We start from the raw sequence: 24136 nt of genomic DNA on the forward strand, positions 1-24136 counted from the left end.
AATATAAATTTTGACAGTTTATTAAAAAGGTTTTATTCAACCCATTAACTTTTGATGCTTACGAGGCGTTTTATAGTAACAAGAGGATGAGAGGGACAAGCGGGTGTTCAACTGTAAATTTATATTTTAGCACACGCCAAGAATCCATAACACATAAATTGTTTATTGACTCTCTTGAGAAAGATCAGCTAGAGAAATTGATTGAAAGGAGAATTTGTTGTGTGAGGGATGCAAAACACTATTTCAAATACAGCGAATATTTGGGTGATGCAAAATAATTTTTTTAAAAAATATATATATTTTTAGATAGTTTTAATGTGATGATGTTAAAAATAAATTTTTAAAAATAAAAAATATTTTTAATATATTTTTTAATAAAAAATATTTCAAGAAATAATAACCATCACAATTTTAAACATTTCTAAACATGTTATTACTTTTTTCTTAGAATTAGCACTTATTAAAGCTACACTTTTCACAAATTTATTTATTTTATTTTATTTATTTATTATCTTGTTCATAAATTTTATATAATTGGGTAGTGGGTGCAAATGGCTTATCTTTGACCCAATCTTCAAGTCAACAGTATCATTATGCTGCACAGAACCTAGCTTTGAGAGCCTGTAAAAACCTAACGAGAAATGAAAAAGGAGAGAAATTTCTGCCATAAGATTGAGACGAAAAAGGTGAGCTTGATGCATTATGAGCTGCTCTGGGCAGGCTGAGGATCTTGAATTTATAATGGCCTTGGATCATGGATTGGTGCTTAAGCTAAGCCCATTACAACTTTCTAAAACTCTAAGGAGATTCAACATTCTGGAAAGCAGATCCAGAAAAGAAAAAAACGCAGTCTCAGCTCACCAGCAATTGATTGGACTCAACATCTTACCGAAATCGAGACACAAATCATTGGGCCAAGAAGCACCGAAACCTGAATTTTGTCTTTTCAACCAGCTGATTCCAAAACACAATGAGTTTTTCCAAAGGAAAGGAAAGAGGTGTTTCGAAACCCGGGAACATGAATTCCAAAACTGAAGCCACCAGAACTCCTTTCTCTCTTACAGACATGCAAATATTAAGCACCGCTTTATGTTTCCTCTCTACCTTTCAAGAATTATCATCCGAAATCCGATAAACCACTCTACTCCATCACCAACTAAAGCGACCTTCTTGCTGCAAAGTCGTAAATTTCTTGTTTTCTTATTTTTTATTATATATATATATATTTTGGGTTTTGTAGAATCATCAAATGGCAGTCGTGAAGATGGAAGACACTGAGCTGTTTGCGTTCCAGGCTGAGATAAATCAGCTTCTCGGTCTTATAATCAATACTTCTTTTATAGCAACAAGGAAATCTTCCTTCGTGAACTCATTAGCAATGCTTCTGATGTAAGTGAATGACTCTAAATCTCTCCTTTCTTTGTTGTTCTTACAACCATGTTTTGTTGTTCCTGGAGAAAAGAATTGCTAACTAACGGGAATCAAGAAAACAGACTTTTTTTGTGGGTGTTAGGAATTTTTTTTGTTTTGTATTAATTAAGACCTTGGGATGCTAAGTTCTTGGTAGCAGAAGGAGGGGAGAAAAAGGAGGGATGGGGATTTTGGATTCCGAGAGTAATGAATTATTTGAGTAATTTGTTGTTTTAATTCTAGGCACCGGACAGGATAAGATTTGAGAGCTTGACAGATAAGAGCAAGCTTGTCCCTGACAAGGTTAACAAGACCCTGCCTATTATTAACAGCGGAGCTGGCATGACTAAAGCAGGTAAATGTTAAATTACACAAATGATGAATTTGAAACTTGTTCTGTACTTGTCTTTGTATGGTCAGCTTTAATAGAACCGGTAATTGTGATCTTAGATTTGGTGAACAATCTGGGTACAATCGCAAGGTCCGGAACAAAGGAATTCATGGAGGTATTACAGGCTGGGGCTGATGTGAGCATTATTGGACATTTCGGAGTTGGTTTTTACTCGGCCTTCCTTGTTGCTGACAAGGTGATTGTGACCACTATGCACAATAATGATGATCACTATGTTTGGGAGTCTCAAGCTGGAGAGCCTTTGGGTAGAGGAACAAAAGTCACTCTAAGATGATCAGGTAACAATTAGAACAACTTGCAGTAGTCTTATTTTAGATCCTGCGATTAAGAGAATTCTGGATAACAGAGTGGTTAACAAGATTGAGATTTTATTCAATCCAGGATAGCAGAGTGGTTAACAAGAATGAGATTTTGGTCTTAGAAGCTTTATATTCGGTGTTTGGTCTTGGATTCTGTATTTAAAACCATGATAGCTTGAGAGCTCAAGCCTCAAATTTTTTTGTTGAATACATGTCTTGTTGAAATGTGGTTTAAATCTATACATTTTCTTTCCCTGTAACGATATCAATTCAATTTGTTCTCACCCTAGTGCAGTTGGAGTAATTGGAAGAGAGGAGATTGAAGGACATTGTGAGAAAGCACTCTGAATTCATTAGCTACCCGATTTACATGTGGACTGGGAAGACTGTTGAGAAAGAGGTTAATGATGATGAAGATGAGGAGACCGAAAAAGAAGAGGAAGGTGATGTGGAGGATGTTGATGAGAACAAAGAAAAGGATTCCAAGAAGAAGAAGAAGAAGATAAAAGAAGTGATCCATGAATGGGAACTTATCAACAAACAGAAACCTATTTGGTTGCGCAAGCCTGAGGAAGTCAGCAAGGAGGAATATGCCTCCTTCTACAAGAGCCTCACCAATGATTGGGAGGATCCTCTTCCTTTTTGTCCCCAAAAGAGCTCCATTTGATCTCTTCGAAACAAGGAAGAAAATGAACAACATCAAACTTTATGTTAGGAGGGTATTCATTATGGATAACTGTGAAGAGTTCATTCCTGAATATCTAGGATTTATAAAGGGTGTTGTGGATTTTGATGATCTGCCACTCAACATTTCTCGTGAGCTCAAGAGGAAAGGGTATGAAGTTCTTTTCATGGTGGATGCCATTGATGAGTATGTTGTGTCACAATTGAAGGAGTATGATGGCAAGAAGCTAGTGTCAGCAACCAAGGAAGGGCTGACAGTTGAAGATGAGAAGGAAGAAAGAAGATAAGCAGCAGTCTTTTGAGAACTTGTGCAAGATAAATCAAGGAAATCCTTGGAGACATGGTGGAGAAAGCAGTGATATCTGATAGGCTTGTGGACTCTCCTTGCTGTTTGGTTACAGGTGAATATGGATGGAGTGCTAACATGGAAAGGATCGTGAAAGCTCAAGCTTTGACGCATGTCTAGCAAGAAGATTATGGAGACCAGCCCAGACAATCCGATCATGGAGGAACTGAGAAAGAGAGCCGATGCGGATAAGAATGACAAATCAGTAAAGGACTTGGTGCTTTTGCTCTATGAGACAGCCCTGTTGACTTCTGGGTTCAGTCTAGACGATCCTAACACATTTTCGGCAAGGATTCACACGATGCTGAAGTTGGGTCTGAGCATTGATGAAGATGAGACCGGCGGAGAGGACGCACAAATGCCAGCATTGGAGGAAGAAGCAAAAGCGGAGAGCAAGACGGAAGAAGTTGACTAAAGTATAACAGCCACTGGCATCAGACAAAAAGCACGATCCAGTAGTAATGTCGGTGTCTTTTTAGTGAGTTTCTGTTTCTGTTTCCCTTTGGAGTGTGGTTCTGTTGCGTTTTGGATTCAAGTTTCCCTGTTTTTCTTTCTTTTCTTGTTTAGAGTTGCAGCAAGCTTGCTTTCTTCTATGTAAAACACTTTGCAATCCAAGTTCTGCATGCGTTAATTAGCATCATCAGTGGTAAGAAACCATCTACTGTAGACAGTATACTGTATCTTGAGAAGCTCAGCAAGTCAAAATTACTCAATTTTCAGACCTTTTATTTTTTGGCCAGATTTTTAGGCAGAAACACTGTCTGGAGCAAGAACGATTTCTTCCATAATCTTTTCACGGTAAAATTTCCTTATCGATTCCAAAATGTCAACAGTTTAATATTTCAGCATACTCTATTTAATTAATTGAGTTTGTTGACAGAAAGTTTTGAACACCAGAAAAATTTAGAGTTAATATTTTTCATAGCTTTTGTTTAATTTTTTAAAGGATGCAAACTTTTTTTAAAAAAAATCTAGCCAAATTGTTTATATTGACTTTTAAAATTCAGAAAGGGCCATTTATAATGAGAATGAAGGAACTAGTGATGCCCTGCCTTAAATAAGGCCAGGAAGTTTTAGTGTGTCGTTTCTTTATATATATAAAAAATAATATTATCAGCTACAGATTCATTAATTTGTTCATCATTGTGGCCTTTTTTTAGGTAGACTGAATTCTGTAAGCAAACAAGCTGTTATTAATTAAATTCTTTGACAAATATAAGATAGTATTTAAGGTTTAATGTATATGTGAAAATGTAACAAGTATATAGAACATGGAATCTACAATAATTTAAAATTAAATCAGTTCGGACTCATAATGAATAGATGCTAACCAGATACTTAATAGAATTGAAAAACTTTGCTTTCAACATTCTTAAAATTACAACAAAATCTCATAAATATGTAATGCAGTTGAATCACATAAAATATAGTCGAAGTTGTGGGGGGGTATGGAGAAAAACTCATAGCTTGCATGGTCATCATTTTGATCTCTTACACTTGTTTTCAAATGGAAAAAAGCTAAGCAACTCATCATTTTTCTCCTGCATCTCAATCATTTGACTCTGATCTCTCATAGCCACAATTAATTGATCATAGTGCTCATTGAAATTCTAGAGCTAGAGGATGGTGTACCTAATACAAATGAACAATGTCCGCTCCTCATAGAAGAAAAAGATGCCATAGACAACTCATAAACATGATTCCTCTCAAATCTATTAGAAACAACAGCTAGTGAAGTGCTAGAATCATCGGGCAAATGGGTTCATTCTATGTTTTTCTACCATCAAAGTTTTGTAATTATCCTAAAATAATTATAGTACTTTTTATTTACTTCTACAAAATAATAATAGTACATAAAATATAACTTAGAACACTCACCACAAAAACCTGAGGCATTCCATCACACAACTAGTTGTCGCATTTATGCGGCGTTGCAGCGATTATTTTTTTAGATCAAGATAGTTGGGAATAATATACATGAAAAAAATAAGAAATTTTTGTTGTTTATCAATAAAAAAATAATAGTTGTCACCTAGTATTAATGTTTTTTAATTTGAACAACGATCAATGACAGTAAATAGAATTATAATATAAGGTATAAATTTCTAAAAAGTAGGTGTGAAAAATATTGGTGCATTCAAACTACATAATGTTTTTAATAATTGACCCTATTTTATTTTATTTTACATGTGGCGTGTGTGTTTATAGTGTTAATTTAATTGCTTCAGGAAGAGGAAAAGGTCCCAGTATAACAAAGACACTTATAGGGATTAAGGGAAGGGTGGGATGAGATGAGACTCTTTATGCTTTCATATGAAAAAAGTGAGCTTAAAAAACAACATGCCAACTCAAACTCTCTAAAGAAAAAGAAGCTAGTGAATAAGAGATACTAAAAATCTAAACGAATAATATATTTCAATTAATACCAACAAAATCATAGTCATTAAATTTAAAATTAAAGGTGTACTAGTACTAGGTTAGCATGATCTATCATGTTATATCAAACATGACTTGAGCTCCTGTTCCTGAAATAAGTGACCCGTAATTAGAAATTAATCATGAAGAGTCTTAATCGGTACTTCGTGCTAGCCAAACCCCAACAAAACAGACTCAGGATTTCTCATCGGGCTAGTGATGCTTTCATTAAAGGGCCTTAATTTAGTAAGAACTTTTTTTAAAAAAAAAAAGAAAAAAGAAAAAAGTTGCTAGTTGCAGAAATGACTCTAAGCATTTAATTACTACTACCAAGGATCATTAGTAAAACTGCCCCCTGGGATATGATTATCAATGTTGTTGCTGCATTATTGTTACATAATCATCACTGTTAAGAGATGTTGCGATTTTGTCACACTGATTAAACAGACGGAGCATAGGAGAAAGTGATGACGAAAAGACATTGAGGATTGAGAAGCATGACCTCCTACCATGTAAATTAAAGAGCCATGCAACAGAAAACATGACATAGAGCTGGTATATATATGTAACAGGGCCGCCACAGTACTTGGAGGGTGCATGATAACGTTTTTCCCTTTAACACAAGGAGTTTATATCAGGACAGCCATGGTTATAATGAAAGTTATCATTTGACAGAGAACAAACAGGACGACGTCATCATTAGCTTCATAAACATCAACAGCACTACGCTAGCTCCCTTACGTACTATGTATGTGTAGAAAGATGTCCGATCAAACGGTGAATACGTATAATCGATTTAGTTAGTGGTTTTCATGTATAAAACATGTCACTTGATCATCTACCACCATGAATCAAGCAAAACATAATTATTATACTAATTAATTATATTCACGATGTTAGTGCTTAATTAATGCAGATCCGTTAGAGATATCCTTATAAGCTCAATCCTGAGCCATCAGCTCGATCGATGCAGGATGAGATGATATCCTTAATCATAAATTCCTTAAAACACAAGTTATTATATCCCAGATTATTTTTACAGGCCATTCCCCTTGTATTAAATATCTTTTCAGTGTCTTAATTTTGAATTAAGGCGCCACCAAAGAAGAAGGTATTTTTCACTGCCATTAATTAATTCTTGGATTGGAAAGACCGCCATGATCTTGGTTGGATAGCTTACCGCGATAGTATCGTCAAGATTAAAAAAAAAAAAAACACTCAGCATTAAATGATCGATCCCATAATCATTTAATTTCTTAAATTACATTTCAGCATTTGGTATGCCCTCCTTTAACTCTTTTTTTTTTTTTTTTTTCTTTTTTCAATGTATCAGCTTGTCAAAAGAAAGATATACACGAAGTCCATTGGAACTGTTATTCAAAATTCTTGAAAAAGTGAAAGAAAAAAAAAATCACTCGTTGACATCACCATAATCATGATCAAACTCTGTTGGGGTTTGTTGCGTTGCCTTTATTCTTTCCTCTGCAAACGCCAAGAAAACAAGATTACATGCATCCTTATGCAGTTATCTGTTTTCATTGCCTCAATTCTCACAATCTCACCTGTGGGAGTTAAAAGGCGGGGTAGAAATGAAGAAAAGAAATCAACAAGCTGCCTTCAAAAGCCTGAAGTCCTGGACCATTCTGAAAGCTCTATAAAAAGATGAAGAGGGAAGAGAGATGAGAGGCAGTTTTCACCATTATAAATATCTTATAGAGATGAAGGGAAAGAAGAGAGTGTAGCAGCTCCCATACTTGATGAAGTTGGTGCAATTTCTTCTCCACCAAGTGGTCCTTCAACATTATCCCAAAAAAGAAAGTTTGAGCATTGTTGGGATTCCACCCATTCAATATTCAACTCTTGCCTTTGCAAGCATTCCAATGATATATCTCCTTCGTCATTCATGCTACAGGATTGCATCTCAATAGGCACCATGTTCTCCATGTTGTCAATCAATGGAGGCAAGTAATTTGTATCCATTCCAATACTAAAAGTTGCTTGGGGGGGCAGTACTGCTTGAACATGATGGTGCTGGCTTGAATTCCAAGTTTCAGTGTTTAAGCTTGCCGAATCATGAAAAAGTTCCCCACGTACACTACCATCCACAATTCCATCGAGTGAGGCAGTACTGGTGTCAAACATAAATAAGGGAGCTGAAGACGAAAATAGGGTTTCTTGAACTTGTGGCCTTGTCAAATCTTGATGACCTAAATCTAGTTGGTTTGAGGTATAATTCATATTTGAATGATCAGTACTGGTAGTTGCATTGGTTATTGTTGCAGTTGCTGAAGGCTTTCGTATCTTCTTTTTAATCCAAGAATTCCAATAGTTCTTTATCTCATTGTCTGTTCTTCCAGGCAAGTGACTTGCAATATGAGCCCATCTACAATTGATCAACCATGCATATAAGAAAACTTACCACAAAACTAGCTAGTGACTGATCATAGATTAAAAAACAACAGACAAAGCAATTAATCAATTAGTTAACTTGTCTGGATTTAGAGAAGCAAGGAATTTGTAGCAAAAGTACTAACATGATTTAATAAAATATCTTACAGAAAGAGAAGGGGAAAAGACAACGTTACGGTGTTGAGTTAGTGCTGTGCATAGCATAGACAGGCATTAATTTCCAACTGAAAACCTATGTTACAACTTCTGACATTGCTTTCTCAACGTCTCCCGTAATGCGGTTGATAGGTGCTTATAGAACTACTTAAACATTAATTAATTATGTGGTTGCTTCTAGCTAGCTTATTTTTTGTATATATATAGAAACGCATGTCAAAACTTACTTTTCAAGTTTCCATTAAAAACAGAATAAAGAATGAATTTCCCCCATAAGCTCCCCAAGAGAGAGAGAGAGAGAGAGCGAGAGGAAGTCTCAAGATTATTTTAGAGCACTTGTCCTATTCTTTTTTGAAAAACCGTAAGAAGTAAGAACTTGCATACTTGATTGCAAGTGCATTCAATGAGGCCCAGCTTAAAATTAGTAATCTCTGTGTATATTTCGTACTAAACTTGTAATTGCAAATGCCAGTTTTATGTAGTTTATAGTAAAAACCTGTTTCCAACAACACCATGAAGGCTAATTATCAACTTCTCCTCCTCTGGAGTAAATCTTCCTCTTCTTATATCGGGCCTCAAGTAATTAATCCATCTCAAACGACAACTCTTGCCACATCTTTGAAGCCCTAAAATGTTTTACCAAAAAAGAGAGAAATCATTCACTAATTATACCTATATCAAACAAGAAATTGTACAGAGCTTAATTACCGGGGAAAACTAAACAAAGAAGAAGGACAAGAAACAAGTGGTTGAAAAGATGAATGGAGAGGCAAGTACCAGCTTTCTCAGGAACCTCACTCCAACATCCATAGCCATGTGTAGTGATATATCTGATGAGCTTTTCATCTTCTTCAGGTGACCAAAGTCCTCTCTTAACCTTTTGCTGGTTGCAGCAAGAATGGTGACCCATATTATGATATATCTGGTCTTATTGATCCCTTCTTCCTCTTTTGTTTCTTTGAGTTTGGTTTCTTTGATTAGAGAGTTAGAGCAGTAGGTTATTTCTGGGGCTAGGCAAGAACTATTGGCCACTCTCTTCCCCATTTAAAAGTAACACGAGCACAAAGGGAGCCAACATGGATCGAAAAAAAAGACGGGGTCCCAGCAAAGGGACCCAGATATTCATCTAACCCTAAAATGACATTTCATCAGCTATTATTTCTCATTCTCTCAAGGTTGGGGTCTGTGTTTTACTATTTTCTACGTAGAGTTAAGATTGTATTACGTAACCAAAATTCACGTATCCTAAAAGCACTGCAGGTTGTTTCACAGACCTAGCCATTTCTTTCTTTCTCTCTCAAGGAAAGATTTTGTAATATCTCCTTGGCATTGTCCCGTCATCCAATCCCCAATTATAGTGTGACACATTAGGGGAATGATCAAGAGATACATGAACCTTTGGAGAAACCATTTAAACGTTAAGTGAGCACTGTAATTTATTTTTTATTTTTTTCAAGGAGTGTGATCGATGATGATGATGATGATGATGATGATATGTAAGTTGCAAGTAGAGGGGTAGGTTTTTTCTCTTCAAGTTGATGATCGTCTGCGGCAAAACCCACACAAAACTTGCCCCATTAATGCGGCACAAATAACGGCCGCAAACTAATGATTACAACTCACAAGTAGGAGTAATTGATTTATTCGTCCTTTCGAGTTCTACTTTATGGTATAATGGAAGTATTGATTTTTTTTTTTTCATCTTACAAGTTTTAGCTCATGAATTTCACTTCTTGCTTCTACTGTTGTGAGAAACAAAATGATACTTTGTATTTGTTCTGGAGACTTATGGAATATATACTCTTACCATATATAATGACTGTTTATACTGTTTATAGTTAAACTAGCAACACAAATCCTTGTCTTTCTTCTCTTATGGTCTTATGTATCTACCATCAATTAATAATCTTGATATTTCATAATATGAACTAGAATATTGTTTTATTTTTCTAATTAATTAGAAGTTGGGCCTTACTCCACCGAAGATAACTACATACTGGGAACTGTGTTATCCTCTAATTTGATATAAAGTTGGGAGTCATTCATAAATTTAATGATGAATCCTATGATTATATAAAAAAATAAATACAACTTCAAGAATGCCCAATAATTTTATTTTATTTTTTAACATGAAGACTAGTGTTAAAGAGCTTGGCCTAAAATCTTGCCAACACCTAGATAGAATGAGAAAACGTTACTCGTTCCATGAGATTACTTACAATTACACTTATTGTTAAACATTAAATTTAAATTGTCTTCAATGCCAAACAAACTTATATGTCCTTAAAATTTTATTATATTCACATTCATGATCTATGATTGAGGGCTCCTCTATCAGGTTTCACCCAATATTAGTGACGATACCATCACCAAATAAAATGTTCTGTCAATGGGAGTTCATTTATACCTATCTTGAACTCAATTATTGTTGAATTTGGATGTTTTAAGACTTCAGATTTTTAAATTAAGAAAAAAAACTAAAAAATCAAATAAAAAAAAAAGAATAAGATGTTTTCATTTCCAAGGATCAATAATTCAATAAAGACTTTTTTAGAAAGCCCAATAACCGTTAATGCTCAAAATTATTCGATACCATTATTTTAACAGAAGAAAACATTATAACTACGTACAAGGGGTTCTTGATTAGTTAGGGGACATCCAGAGACCTCATGAAAATGAAATCAATTAATTTTGATTTTCCTCAACACTTACTTATATATTTATTCGTAGTTTAGTAAAGAGCTCATCGATCCCTAATGTTAATTCTTCAATCATCTTGATAAATATTGGTGACGGTTGCATCACGTAACGCATGAATTGAAATCATATTCCTATGAAAATAGCATTATTTGATCAGTTCCTCGCGCCTACAAACTGTTTTTTTTTCTTTTTTCTTTTTTCCTTTTAAATCACAAGATAAAAGAAAGACATTGAGAAGGACTTTTGATTTTATCGTAATGCAGTGAGTCTAATTAATACACTTAAAGCAGTTTGACTAAATTTTGTCCCCTTGCTTAATTATCAAGAAATTATGTGCTGATTGTGTGGGAATAACGTCTATACGTAAAATGGTTAACATCACTAAATCCAAATGGTTGTTGATCTACAACAACTCGATCCTTGATAAGACTTCAGCTCGTGAGCAGATTTTACATTAATTTCTTAACATTTAATCGTAATTGATATTATCTACTTAATTTGCTCATTAGCCGTATAATTGAGTTAATTTTGTGCAATTTTATTTTTCGCTAAGATAGTGTGGCAAGTTATTCATGAGTTTCTTTTAAGAATGAAATTCTACAAGCAGCCTGTTCGTTAAACAAATACATCGGTCCTGGATGAAGAAATTGGTTCGTTGAGGAAAAGCAAAGGAATTAGACGGGCACTGTTAATGGGGCCAAATCGATCTTGATTTACCAGCTAGCAGTAAAAAAAGAGTTGGATAGATCATAATTACTAGAAGGGTTCATCACTATTCAAACCAATTAAATAATAATTTTGGCTCAATTAATTGGCGAAGCTCATGCAAAGTTTTCTCAAACAACAAGTGCACGAGGATTCTTATTTATTATAGAGTTTCGAGTGCTTTATCACTGTCACACACACTTGTGTATATTGGAAATTCAGTGAATTTCACTGAATTTGCTCTTTCAAAAACATAATTTCCAGAATTGATATGGTAATTAAATCACTCAAATTCATGACCGAATTATCAAGGCTCCAGAAGCACATGTGTTCCTCTTAAATTCACCCTTTTGCTGGGCTAATAAATCATTGAGATTGCTTGATTGTGAAGTATAGTTCCAGAAATGCGAGTGATTTTCTTCTTCGATTATTCCACGATACCGTGTGTGTGTGTGTGTGTGTAAGTACGCACATGCCATGATACACTTGAACTACTGAATATTCTAATCCACTACAGTGCAGCGTATTAAATAAACAAGGTCTTTGTCTAATGACATAAAGTTCACAGATTAGTTAGAAACATAAACAGAAATTGGTATATATCTTCGAGTATGGTGTTTTAAGCGTCTGTACTATACGTAGATGGATCAAAATAAATGTAGAGAGAGAGTTTGTCGAGAATGAAAGCGAGGGCAATATTGTTCTGTTGATTGATGCATATCATCCACCATATTTGATGTGAAGATAAGAATGTGACTTTTGCTTGGATGGATCGCAAGCTAAAACTTTGAAAGTAATATACAAATCATTTTTAAAAGAGACTCATAAGGAGGATATTGAAAAGGGGAAATGATTATACTTAGCTTTAAGGAGGAGCAATGGAGAGGCACAGGGCCTACCAATGTGGAATTTCAAGTGCCCATTAGAGAGAAATTTTTTGGGACATTGCCTTTAAAAGCATGGTTGGTTAAGTTATTAATCATGGATGGAAAGACTCTACCTTTAGATCCTTGCTTAGATGTAGTCCTCATGGTTTCTCAACCTTGTTTATCTTAATATAATTAATTATGCACTTTAATGATGGTTTTCTTCACTCATGCATGCCCCACCATGCATGAATCTTCACACAGACCCTTTTCCTTTCATATGGTGCTCATCCTTTCCCTTCTGTTAATCCTCATATGGGACTCCAGCTTCATCTCTCTCTCTCTCTCTCTCTCTTGCTGCCCCCACCATTGCTTGCTAGAAATGGCAACAATGGTGACCGAAATTAATCAAAAACTCTAAAGGCGGCCAATTGAATTGCTTTATATCATATCTTAGATCTGATTTCCTTTATCCGACATGAATATTTTACAACTTGCTTCCAAGTCCAACAAACTCAGTTGCAAATAAGACCGGAAACAACAGACATTTAATCTTAATGTAGACATATCATGGCTAAGCTGATCGGGGCCATACCACACATGAAGTGAAATGGTATCTCTTCAAACCAGTTAACCAATGCTGGAAAGAGAACGATATTATCTCATTCTGCAGGATTCTGTGTGATATGTTTAGGGCTTTATTCATCTCTGTGGACATAAAGACGAAGGGGCCGGCCGCATGCGCGTTTTCCAATCCATGTTTTGGAGCTTCAGAAAGTGATTGGAAAGGAACCCTAGCACCATCCATGTAGGCCCATATGCATTGCAATCTTCATAGAGCAAGGAAACATCCACCCTGGCTTACTAATTGGCTTGATAGATATATAGCTGCATGTATATTGCAATCATTCTTTCCAACATAGAATTGATTGTGAATGTGAAATTTGCAATTCCAAGACAAAGATATCCACATCATGGTTTCTATTTGAGTTGGGCTTACATAATGAAACCACCGGCTTAGGCTTTCATGGGTTTTGAGAGTGAGACTCTTCCTGGAGGCCCAAGACCTAGCCCAATAAAAGATAAATGGCTGAAAAGTGAATACCTCTTGGGCATCTCTAGGGCACCAACTCCTTGAACTTGGGCCCATCTAACTCCTCTCTCTTCTTCTTTTTTGCAACGCCTAGTTCCTTTATTTCCCTATACTTGTGCAATCGCTCTCCCTGCATTTGCCCCATCAAGGCTGTGTTTTTCTATGGCAGATACAATGTCATTAATATATTAATAAAAGTTTTCTCTCTCGCATTAGTGAGAGTGAATTAGCTCATGTTCTGGGCATGGAACTAAAACGTGTTACCATAATTATCACTTCCTCTTGTCCCGTATATAGAGCCGATGCCCACATGTGAAAGTGCAATAGTGGTCTGTCTGTTTCTTCGCGCATTGACTACAAGTTTGCTGCTAGGAGGATCATTGACTCAGTTATCATTTGGGGCTAATAAGTGTAGTGGGTATCCCGGGCATGCTCATGGTGATTATTATGGGTAATTATTTTTTTGTTCAGTTTAGTTTTTATTAAAAAATTATAACTAAATTGAAATTAAAAAAAAAATCAAAACCGGTTTATATCAACCGATTTCAGTTCTGTTCTGTTTTTTAGAACAAAAACCGGTTCAAAATATAACTAAACCGAATTTTTTTCAAAAAAAATTGAAATTGGTTCAAACCAACCTGTTTCGGTTCGGTTTGGTTTTTTAAGATAAAAACTTGTTCAAACTGGTTCAAACCAAATTAATTTTTCAATTTTTTTACACACCCATACCTACAGTGATCACATGATATTCATGGACTTTTTCTTCTTGTACTGTCAAATAAAAATAGCTTAGTTTTCATGTTGAAGGTCTGCATAGGTAGAGCATACCTATGCTTATCGTTTCCTGGTTCTCTTCAGAGAGGACAAAGATACGTAATAGATGACAACTAGTTTCTTTTAAAAGTATTAAAAAGTAAATCCACTATTAAAAAAATCTAGGAAATAAGAGAGATGACCCTCAACAATTTTAAAATGATAAATGAACCCATGAAAATACATATATACCCTTATATCCAATGAGCTTTTTTTTAAAGACTAGTACCGTGATTCAAAGTGATTTACATCTACTGCACGGCAGTTTGGCCCGTGGGGTTTAGACTCTGTAAATTGCTGACCAGTAGACTCTAAAAGAAAATATCTTGCCCATGCTCTCAAGCAAGCTCGGTGATGGCAAGAGAAACATCACTACCACACCTTCCGTTCAAATATTTTTCCAACCTAATATCGGAATAAATTAAAGAAAAAAAAAACACAGTAGCTGGCCCCACCTCTAGATAAGTTACATAAAATACAAATTACAGGACAAGTCTCTGGAAATTTTGCCCTGGTCCCTCTAGCTAGCCATCCTTTCATGACGTGTTGCTCTTAAGAAAAAACCAATCTTTTGATAAGAAACTCCTGTAGGTCAACCCATTTGATATCTCAACTAAAGTTTAAAATATCTCTACCAATAGAGTTATTTGACATATAAATACACACACACACACCGAATGTGGATCTCCACCCTCCAAACTTCACAAGTTTACTTCTTACTTACTGTACGAGTCAACCCCCATAATTATTACCTATAATCTTAAAACGCGTTGGGGGTGTTTAGCTGTCGGATCCAATACTATTCATCCACACACACACAAAACAAAAAAGTTGGTGGTTTTTGATAATTTATTTTGGTCTTAGAGATTTTATTTTAAGTGATTTGATCTTAATTTAAAATTAATTACTTTTTAATTTTTAGTTAATGATAGAATTGAAAGAATAAATACCTTTAAACGTTTATATTAAATGTTTCTTTAAATTGTAAAAAAAAATCCGAACTTATTGATTTTTTATTTTGGATTGATTTTGATTTTTAAAATAGTTTTTAAATTTTTTGTAGGTCATGGATATATCTATCATGATTCCTAAGATGTTTTTGTAAATAATTGGTTGAAAAATAGATTTTTAGGTCAATAAAACTTAAGTCTTGATTTTTTTTTTATTATGACCATAGTGGTCAAGGAAATTAGATGACATATTATTTTTTTTTTTTTCAAAAAAATTTTGAGATGACCCAGTTGGAATAAAAAAATAAGGGTTTAGTTGTGTGAGTCTGCCCTAGGAGGCTCACGGATGAGCCTTGATGAGATGAGTGAGGCGGGCAGGCCTTGGCTTTCCAGGCCTAGTAGTGCATGGCCTTTAATCTTTTTTCACGTTATTATTTTTCTAATTCTTATTTAAATTAATCCTTTTTATATGGTTTTTTCTCAAATTTTTTTAGTTATATTTAGATTAATATCCCTTCTTTTTTATTTTATTTTTTTTAAATAATGATTATTTTTTTTATTATGCATTTAAATTTTAAAGATTTTTTTTTATTCATCTATAATTTTTATTTAAATTTTTTTTTTAATATGAGCATTCTTGCATAATTTATTTATTTTATTATTTAATTAATTTAATTTAATTTGTATTTGTATTATTATTATTATTATTATTATTATTTACTTTAATAAAAAATTATTTTAATAAATATAATTGGGTATCGGAAGACGAGATGAGTTGGGGAGGGGAGGTCGTTAATTATTGACTGAGCAGGAGACCACTTTAACGGCAATCAACGATAAAAACGGCATTGAAGGATAGAAAATCAATAAAGAAACAAGACACTAAAGATCCATCAGTTTCCCGATACTAAAGTGCCTTTAAAAAATGTGAAATTCAACCCATGGTCGGCTTGATTTGTCATTACATGCATCGTCTCCAATGCAGAAAAAAGAACAGGAATTGAGTCTATGACACACAGTTCCTCTTCCTCGTGTCTTGTCTCGATCACTTTATCTTCCATTCCTTTGTCTGATTTCTTGCCACAATCAACGCTAATCACTAATTCAACTGTGGTGATATTAAAAATAATATTATGCTTTTCGGCACAAAAAACTAAATTTGAAAAGCAACCGACCGGTGACTGAGGGAGTGGGGCTTGTTATCAAATTGCCCCAAAGATCATGAAAGATCAGTAACAGTGATTGCACTATATATCCACCCATCATTCATTCTCTTGCCAGAGGTTTTTATTTTTATCTGTAACGATCGAAGCGAGGCCGGCTAGATCTACTTCAAATCTAGGAGTACTTGCCGGGTGGGTCAATGTTCTCTGCCACCAACCTGAGGGCTTTCTTTCCTTTTCAATGGAGGCCGGACAAGGTGGCCAAATATTCCATCCAGATTGGGATTTCTTTGTTAATTTCATTAATTAAACTGTAACATGATCTTCCAAGCTGTCAGCAGAGTGAGAAATTTGAGTTAGATCACCAGTTGTAAGATTCGTGACAATTAATTTTATTCGCAATTCAATTGGTTACCTTAAACTAAATATACTTAAGGAGTAAATCAATGTTAAGTGACAACAACAAATCTGAGAGCTTCAATATTTTTGGTCATTCTCAGTCTACTTGATGCATGCTGCAAGTAAGGATATCTTAAGATTCAAATTATAAATTATTAGTATTAACATATTGAATAAGGCTTTAGAAAAATAAGAATAAGGAATAATTATACATATTAGTATTAACATATGGACTCCTTGAAAAATTAGGCTTGTCATTTTTAGGCTAAGCTCGTAGTTCTTCTAGCTCACTCTTTATTGGGTATAAAAGTGTTTGTTTATTTGACCTGATTTATTGACTTTCTAATTGACCAAATTAACCCCCCTCTTGAAGAAAAACATGGGTTTTTCTTTTCTGAGGTTGGGTGATTGACCTAATATAGGGTTCTTGGGTGTAGAAAGAGCTTCATTAATAAAGGTATTTGAATCTTCTAACCTTTTTGCTCGATTGTTACAAGTTAGTAGTTCAATTGTGGCCTTTTAGGTTGTTTGTGTAGGGACATTAATTAATTTTATTTCTAATTCTTCTTGTTTACCATTTAAAGATGACTGGGAGTAATCTTATACTTATATATTACCCTCTTTGGTATAGGTTCTTGAGGGAGCAATTTTTTTTCCTTTTTTTGCTTATTGTATTCTTCAATCAATATCTTAGAGAACTTTATCTTGGCTGCTCTCACTTTTGTTACCTGGAGGATATAAAGGACAAGTATTGGAATCAAGAATTAGAATTCAATTAAAAGTAGAAAGATTAGGGTTGCATTGAGAACAAAATTCCTATAAAAGTTTGCTGATTTTAGGGTTCTAGATCTTTCCTCTTTTTTCTTTGGCTCGTTGGTTTGGGATTGTCGATGATGAGATTTTAACAAAATTAAAAATATTTCATTGAAAAAGGAGAAATATTTTGGTAATGAAGTGGAAGATAAACAAGAAAAACTAAACTAAAAAAACAATGTTAGGCAATTATATTTATTTATTTATTTCTTGACCATGAATTTCTAATTAATTAGATTTTCTTTCCTTAATTTGTATGATCTCTTCCAATTTTTCTTCATCCTCCTCTTTATTTATTTATTTTTCTTTTGCAAAACCCCCTTATTGTTTTTTTAGTACCTTCTTCTTTCTTTCTTCTTATTTCACTTCTTGAATTCTTTTTGTTCTTTTTATTTATTTATTATCACGATAAAATTAAATCAAATTAATCATTTTGTGTCTGACATTTCAACCAGACTCTTTTGTCTACATGGGGCGTCGAGAGTAGATTAGAGACACCTCCCTTTGCTGTAAACTTGATCTGTGTATCAACCCCTATTTTACCAGAACGCCCTTGCTTTTCTATTTAACAACGAGAAAGCCATTTTGTTAGCTTTTTCTACACCCGAGATTTTTTTCCTGGTATATGATTCTTTCCGTTTGGGTTTATGCACGTGGATGTGGTGTCTCAAATAATCATTTTGTACCTGAAATGAAAATTCCTTTTTTTTTTTATTATTATTGAAACATGATGAAAAAATTAATAGGTAAATCCAGTTCATCATTTAATATTACAAACAAAAACAATAAGATTCTCACACCATTTTATAATTAAGGTATTGCTAATTATTTTATTTTATAATCATGATCAGGTTAATAAATATATAAACAAAGATTAATTCTCAATGTTATTAATTAAATTGATGATGTGAACAAATCTAATTAATTATTTGTAAAAAAACTCGTTAGTTGATCCACTAGTTTTACTAAATTCACTCAATCCTTTGTCGCTAACAACTAACATGTAGTCTTAAATATAAATATGAATTGATATAATTAGAATGGTTTAATTGATATAATTCAATAATATATAATTATAAATTAGGATTTTATCTAAATCAATTAATGTGTATCCTTCACGTATATGTTAAAAACAACTCTCTCTTTTTTAATAGATGAAGTAATATTACCTTCTTTCTCTTGTTGTTTTCCCTTGTCCATTTATAACAGGAATAACATCAGCATCAGCACCAGCAGTAGCATTATATCTTAATAAAATGTTTGGTATTGCTGTAAAATATTATTTGTTAAAAAAATTATTTATTTTTATTTAAAATTGATTTTTTAGCATATTTAGATTGTTTTGATGTGTTAAAGTTAATAAATAATATTTTTTTAAAAAAATTTAATATATTTTATAAATAAAAATATTTTTAAAAAAATAATCACTTCTAAGCAACCATGATATCAAACACAATCTAAAAATTCTGATTTGCAGTGACTTTAGAATAATAACACGACATTTTAAATGGAGATAGCATACATTTTGTCCGTGACACACTAACTTTCTTTCAATTTATTTATTTTTCTCCTTCCATAAATCACGTGAAATATCACTTGGTGTCCAGGGGAATACTTGTAAGAACCCCACTTTTTTCTTTTTCTTTTTTTGTGAAAAAGGAAGGTGATTATAGTGTTGATCTGCAAATGAAAAAGAAAAAAGAAAGAAAGGAAAAGAGTCATTAGCAATACAAATGACTGATAGAAGGATCAATATATTAGTTTAGTTTAATAAGCTAACATACTTAGAGCCATTTATTTTTATTTTAAAAGTATTTTTTTTAAAATATATTTTATTTTATTTTATTTTAAATTATTTTTTAAATATTTTTAGATGATTGTTATTAAAAATAATTTTTAAAAAATAAAAAAAATATATTTTTTTAATATAAAAAAAAAACTTTTTAAAAAAAATCAATACTGCACTACCAAATAGCCTCTGATTCTATTAAGTTTGGAACCTCTAATTCTGTTAAGTATGAAACCTTTTTGCCATGTTAGAAATAAACCTGCCTTTTATCATATTCCTTTTTCATCATTGCCTTTATCAAATTTGTGAATGCTAACCAGGTGATAATAATTCAAATCAAGAAATAATTAACAAGACAATAATAAGTGATGTGCTCTCTTAAATTGTTCAGTTTTAATTAGAACATAAAAAAAATTTAAATTCAAATTAAATTTCTAAAAAACAGCTAGTCCAAATTCAATTTACATGCATTTATGTCACCTAGTCATCGTATCCGTCAATTTCCTTTTCCTTGTATAATAATAATAATTATTTCCACTAAAAAAAAGGTTTTCATTTCCTAGGAGCCAGCCAAGCCAACAATTTTGGGCAGCTAGGGGAAATAAAAATTGCTAAGAAGAAGCCTCTGTGAGAAGAGGAAACGGTCTTGCACAAGACAAAAGGGCATAAAACCATCCACTCCCTCGTATATAACTGCGCAACTGTCTCTTTATCTTACAAAAAAAAGCCTCTCCTTCTCTGACTTCTTCCTCTCTTCCTCTCTTCCTCCGTTCTCCCCTCGCACTCCTAAAAACGCATACACAAACACTACCTCCTTATCCACCCTTCTTCAAGAAAAAGAAAAAGAGAAAAGCACCATCAATCACTTGTGGTGTTTCCTTCTAAAATCTTTATCCAAAAAGAAAAAAAAAAGTGAAGATGCCTGCTACAGAGCACCAGCCATCTTTTCTTGGCAGAATCAGCATTAGAAGAAACCAGGTAACTGCTATGGATGGTAACCATGAGCAAGAGCTAGAAGACTTGGAGCTTTTTCAAAGACACATCGGTGATCGTTTTGCTGAATTACTATCACCTCCTGATAATCAAGATTCTCCTTTCTCTGGCGAGTCATTTCTCTCAATTTCTTGGCTAAGAAAACTAGTCGATGTTTTACTGTGCTGTGAGGCAGAATTCAAAGCTGTTTTAATTATGGGGCGTGACCCTTCTCAGATATCTAAACCACCTTTGGATCGTTCACTAAGTGATTATATGGAGCGTGCTGTTAAAGTTCTTGACATTTGTAATGCGGTTTCTGGCGGGGTTGATTCTATTCGTCAATGCCAAAAATTGGCTGAGATTATTGTTTCTGCTTTAGAGCAGAAACCAATTGGTGATGGTCAAGTTAAGCGAGCTAAAAAGGCTTTGAGTGCTTTGATGTCTGCTTTGGCAATTGATGATAAAGAAAGTAATCATCCAAGGTATGCAGAGAGAACTTGGTCTTTTGGAAGGAGAGGAAATAACAGTGGGGGTAATCATAAGGACCGAGCTAATCATGGCTCCTTTCGATCTTTATCAATGGTTGTGGCTAAAAACTGGTCTGCTGCAAAACAGATTCAGGCCATGTGTTCTAATTTGGCAGTACCGAGAGGTGGAGAATCAACAGGGTTGGTTCAGCCTGTTTATATAATGAGTAATGTTATGGTTTTTGTGATGTGGGCTCTTGTGGCTGCGATACCATGTCAAGAAAGGAGTGGGTTGTTGACTCATTTCCAGATTCCAAAGCAATTTGGGTGGGCACATAGCATAATTGGGATGCAGGAGAAGATTGGAGAGGAATGGAAAAAGAAAGAGAAGAAAGGGTCAGCTGGATTGCTAGAGGAGATGCAAAGGATGGAGAAGTTGGGGCAGAGTTTGATTGAATTTGCTGATGGATTCCAATTTCCTGCGGAGGATGAGAAGGCGGAGGAAGCGGCTGCACAGGTGGCGGAGCTGGCAGAGATTTGCCGGAGAATGGAAGAAGGATTGTTGCCTTTACAGCAGCAGATCAGAGAGGTGTTTCATAGGATTGTAAGGAGCAGGACAGAGGTACTTGATTTGTTGGATCATGGGAAAGTTTCTCAACCTATAATATAATGCAAGTCCGGTCTTTTGTCCAAGATGGGGACTTGAAAGTTCGAAAATATTTTAGGTACTTTCGCGATTGCAGGTTCAATCTGTTCATGTGGGTAGATGAGCATGGGCATATGTTGAACCTCAATGTGAATCTTCATACAGGTTTTTCTTTTTTCTTCCCCCCCCCCTCCCTCGTTACTAGATATTATATGGCTCCAACACACCAAGTTTAGAGTTCTAGCATGCATTTCTGTGTGAAACGTGCTCTTCTACTTCTCTTTCTTGGCTTAATTTGTTTTCTTGTTGAGTGCAAGATGTTTTGTTTAAAAGATATGTATAGTACTAATTAAGGTTTACTTTTGTATTTAATGGAGTTGTGATGGCAGTTTCTGATTTGAAATGGATGAATTAGTCCTTTGGTTTTATGATCAGGGCAGGCGAATTAGGGACTGGAAAATTGATTTTTACTTATTCTACCCTAGAAGGTCTTGATTCTGTTGCAGAACAAATGTATAGGTAGTTGATTCTTGCAGCCAAAGACCAGATCAACACTTGTTTTGCTGGTTTTGTGGAATTACATTGCTGCAATTTCCTTTTTGTGGAGCAAATGCCCTCAATTAAGGCATTAGTATGGCTCTATATTGCTGTAAATTCCATAATTAAGGTTTTGTAATTTGACCTCCTCTGTTGTCTGCTCTCTAATTCATGGCGTGCTTTGCTTTTCAACTTGGAACACAAGTCCGAGAAGAAAAGAATCATTTCTGGATCATCTCAATTTCTCTTGCCTTTATTTCCATAATTTTTGTAAGAAAAAAGGGGAAGGTGAATACTTTGTCTGTGGAAATTCACAGAAGAGACAAATGTACATGGAACTTATGTCATGTCTTCCACCCTCTCCTGCTCGCTTGGAATCTACGTTTTTTTATATGTACAACTCCTGCCAACTTGTTGAGAGTATTCCATCTGTGTATGATTGGAGAAAATGGACAACAATACAGCTACCAACTACAAGTCTCCAACTAAAATTTAGTCCTCTTTGTGGATGGCCCAGTTAGCCACCATCTGAATTCTGAATAGTCACAAACAGCTTAGCCATTGGAGGAGGGCACCACCTGTTTGCCAATTGTCTGATTCGATAGGATGATTAATTAAGTCATCGTAATCCATTCATTGTTGCTATTATTAGTAATATTATTTTCCCACAAGGTGGTCCATGTCTCTCATCGTTTTCAGCCATGTTTGAAACATTTTCAAAGTAGCCATGCCCCTGCAAACAACAAGAGCGAGTGAAGTGAGTTAGCCCCTTTAGAGAAGAGAGAGGGGCGAGTCAAAGAGAAGTTGTAGCAACGAGCTGCTAATACAAAGGAGTGACTGTGTTGAAGCTTCAAGGTTCAGTCGGTACTGCTAGGGACTCCTTTTTGGCACCGGGATAGGGTGGCGCAAAGCGAGTTCGATCCCTCCCTGTATAATTATTGTACGTAATTATAAGAAAGGGGAAAAGAATCTCCTCAGATTACACAGAAAACCTGATTCACCTATAAAAATCAAAGAGAAATCTTTAAAATTCCTAATTAAGGGGACAGAGTGAGGCTCGACGTCCTGCCAGTTGCGAAAAGTCTCGTGTGTGCATTCTGATTTTTGTAAATGAAAACCTGGATTTTACTGAATTGATTCTGCATCGCTTAAAACACTGTGCTCCTCATCAAGGCTATTGTAGAGGAAGAAAGTCCAACTTTTTTCGTGAGAGTAATTTCTCTGCCCTGGTGCGTTTAGAAAGAAGAAAAGAAGAAGCATTAATCTGTCCCTGTCCGAACATTATTGCATTTTGTTGATATTCATGTGGCTTCTTTATTTATCTACTCCTATTTATATTTATATTTATATTTTAGGTTTTAATAAATATCCTCCAAATAATATTCTTTGCCATTCAGAATAAAATGTATTTGGTATTGTAATAATGATTATGATTCAAAAAAAAAATATAATATTATTTTAAGTAAACAGTGTATAAATAATGTGCTAAAAACAAAAATTCCTTGCTTTTCTTTATTTGCATTTCAAAAGCAAAAGTAACATGGGACCATGAATAGAAAATCTCATTTTCATGTTTATCAAACAGCTAAAATCTATTATTTAATTAAAACACAGCGGCAACTACATCTGCATGAACAAATACACTCTAAATACTTCAGCACGTATCTAGATACGATGAGTACATTTCGCTTCTAGAAGAGTCGTCCAAGAATAGTCAAGAGCTGCTCAGGGCAGCTGCCAGCTGTGTCTATCACCTATATCCCACCTGGGCTGCTGTGTACGGCTCACCTACGTTGGTCCGTGGATCCAACCAGTTCATGAGGTCCATGAATAGCCTTAGACAAGAAGGCCGAAATAAATAGTCATTAAGCCTTTCACATCTTCAAAAAAGCTCAAACTGTTCCTCTAAATGACCATTTGTAAGAGGCAGACATGGGACCAGTCCCGTGGCTATATTATTATTTTTTTGTTGTAAAAAACGACCATTATAAGTTTTATTTTTTTTAAAAAAATTATAACTCAAATAAATTTATTTATTTTAATTAAAATGATAAAATAAATAGGAAATACTATTTTATGTTTTTAATGC

General features: G+C 34.3%; 2 protein-coding genes and 1 pseudogene across 5 annotated transcripts; 2 read left to right on the plus strand and 1 right to left on the minus strand.

Moving 5' to 3' along the window:
* Window positions 1–897: 897 nt before the first annotated feature.
* LOC118028431 (heat shock protein 83-like) lies at window positions 898–3870 on the plus strand (annotated as a pseudogene).
* Window positions 3871–6917: 3047 nt separating this feature from the next.
* Window positions 6918–9158, minus strand: LOC118028430 (transcription factor MYB14). Of its 4 annotated transcripts, XR_004684024.2 has the most exons (5): window positions 8909–9158; window positions 8628–8757; window positions 7321–7949; window positions 7129–7218; window positions 6918–7048 (listed from the first exon to the last, which is right to left on the minus strand). XR_004684024.2 is itself a non-coding variant. In XM_035031996.2 (4 exons), the coding sequence occupies exons 1-4, from the start codon at window positions 9039–9041 to the stop codon at window positions 7184–7186; spliced, it is 927 nt and encodes a 308-aa protein (XP_034887887.1). In that variant the 5' UTR covers window positions 9042–9158; the 3' UTR covers window positions 6918–7183. The 4 variants fall into 4 exon arrangements, 2 of the variants coding, with proteins under 2 accessions (XP_034887887.1, XP_034887886.1); XR_012169393.1 differs by having other exon boundaries at window positions 7129–7949; XM_035031996.2 differs by having other exon boundaries at window positions 6918–7218.
* A 10983-nt stretch (window positions 9159–20141) lies between these two features.
* LOC118028429 (protein ROH1A-like) lies at window positions 20142–21913 on the plus strand. The gene has a single exon (XM_035031994.2). It carries the CDS (start codon window positions 20341–20343, stop codon window positions 21532–21534), a length of 1194 nt encoding a protein of 397 aa, XP_034887885.1. The 5' UTR covers window positions 20142–20340; the 3' UTR covers window positions 21535–21913.
* Window positions 21914–24136: the final 2223 nt, after the last annotated feature.

The sequence above is a fragment of the Populus alba genome, chromosome 3, assembly GCF_005239225.2.
Source record: "Populus alba chromosome 3, ASM523922v2, whole genome shotgun sequence".
Classification (NCBI taxonomy): Eukaryota; Viridiplantae; Streptophyta; class Magnoliopsida; order Malpighiales; family Salicaceae; genus Populus; species Populus alba.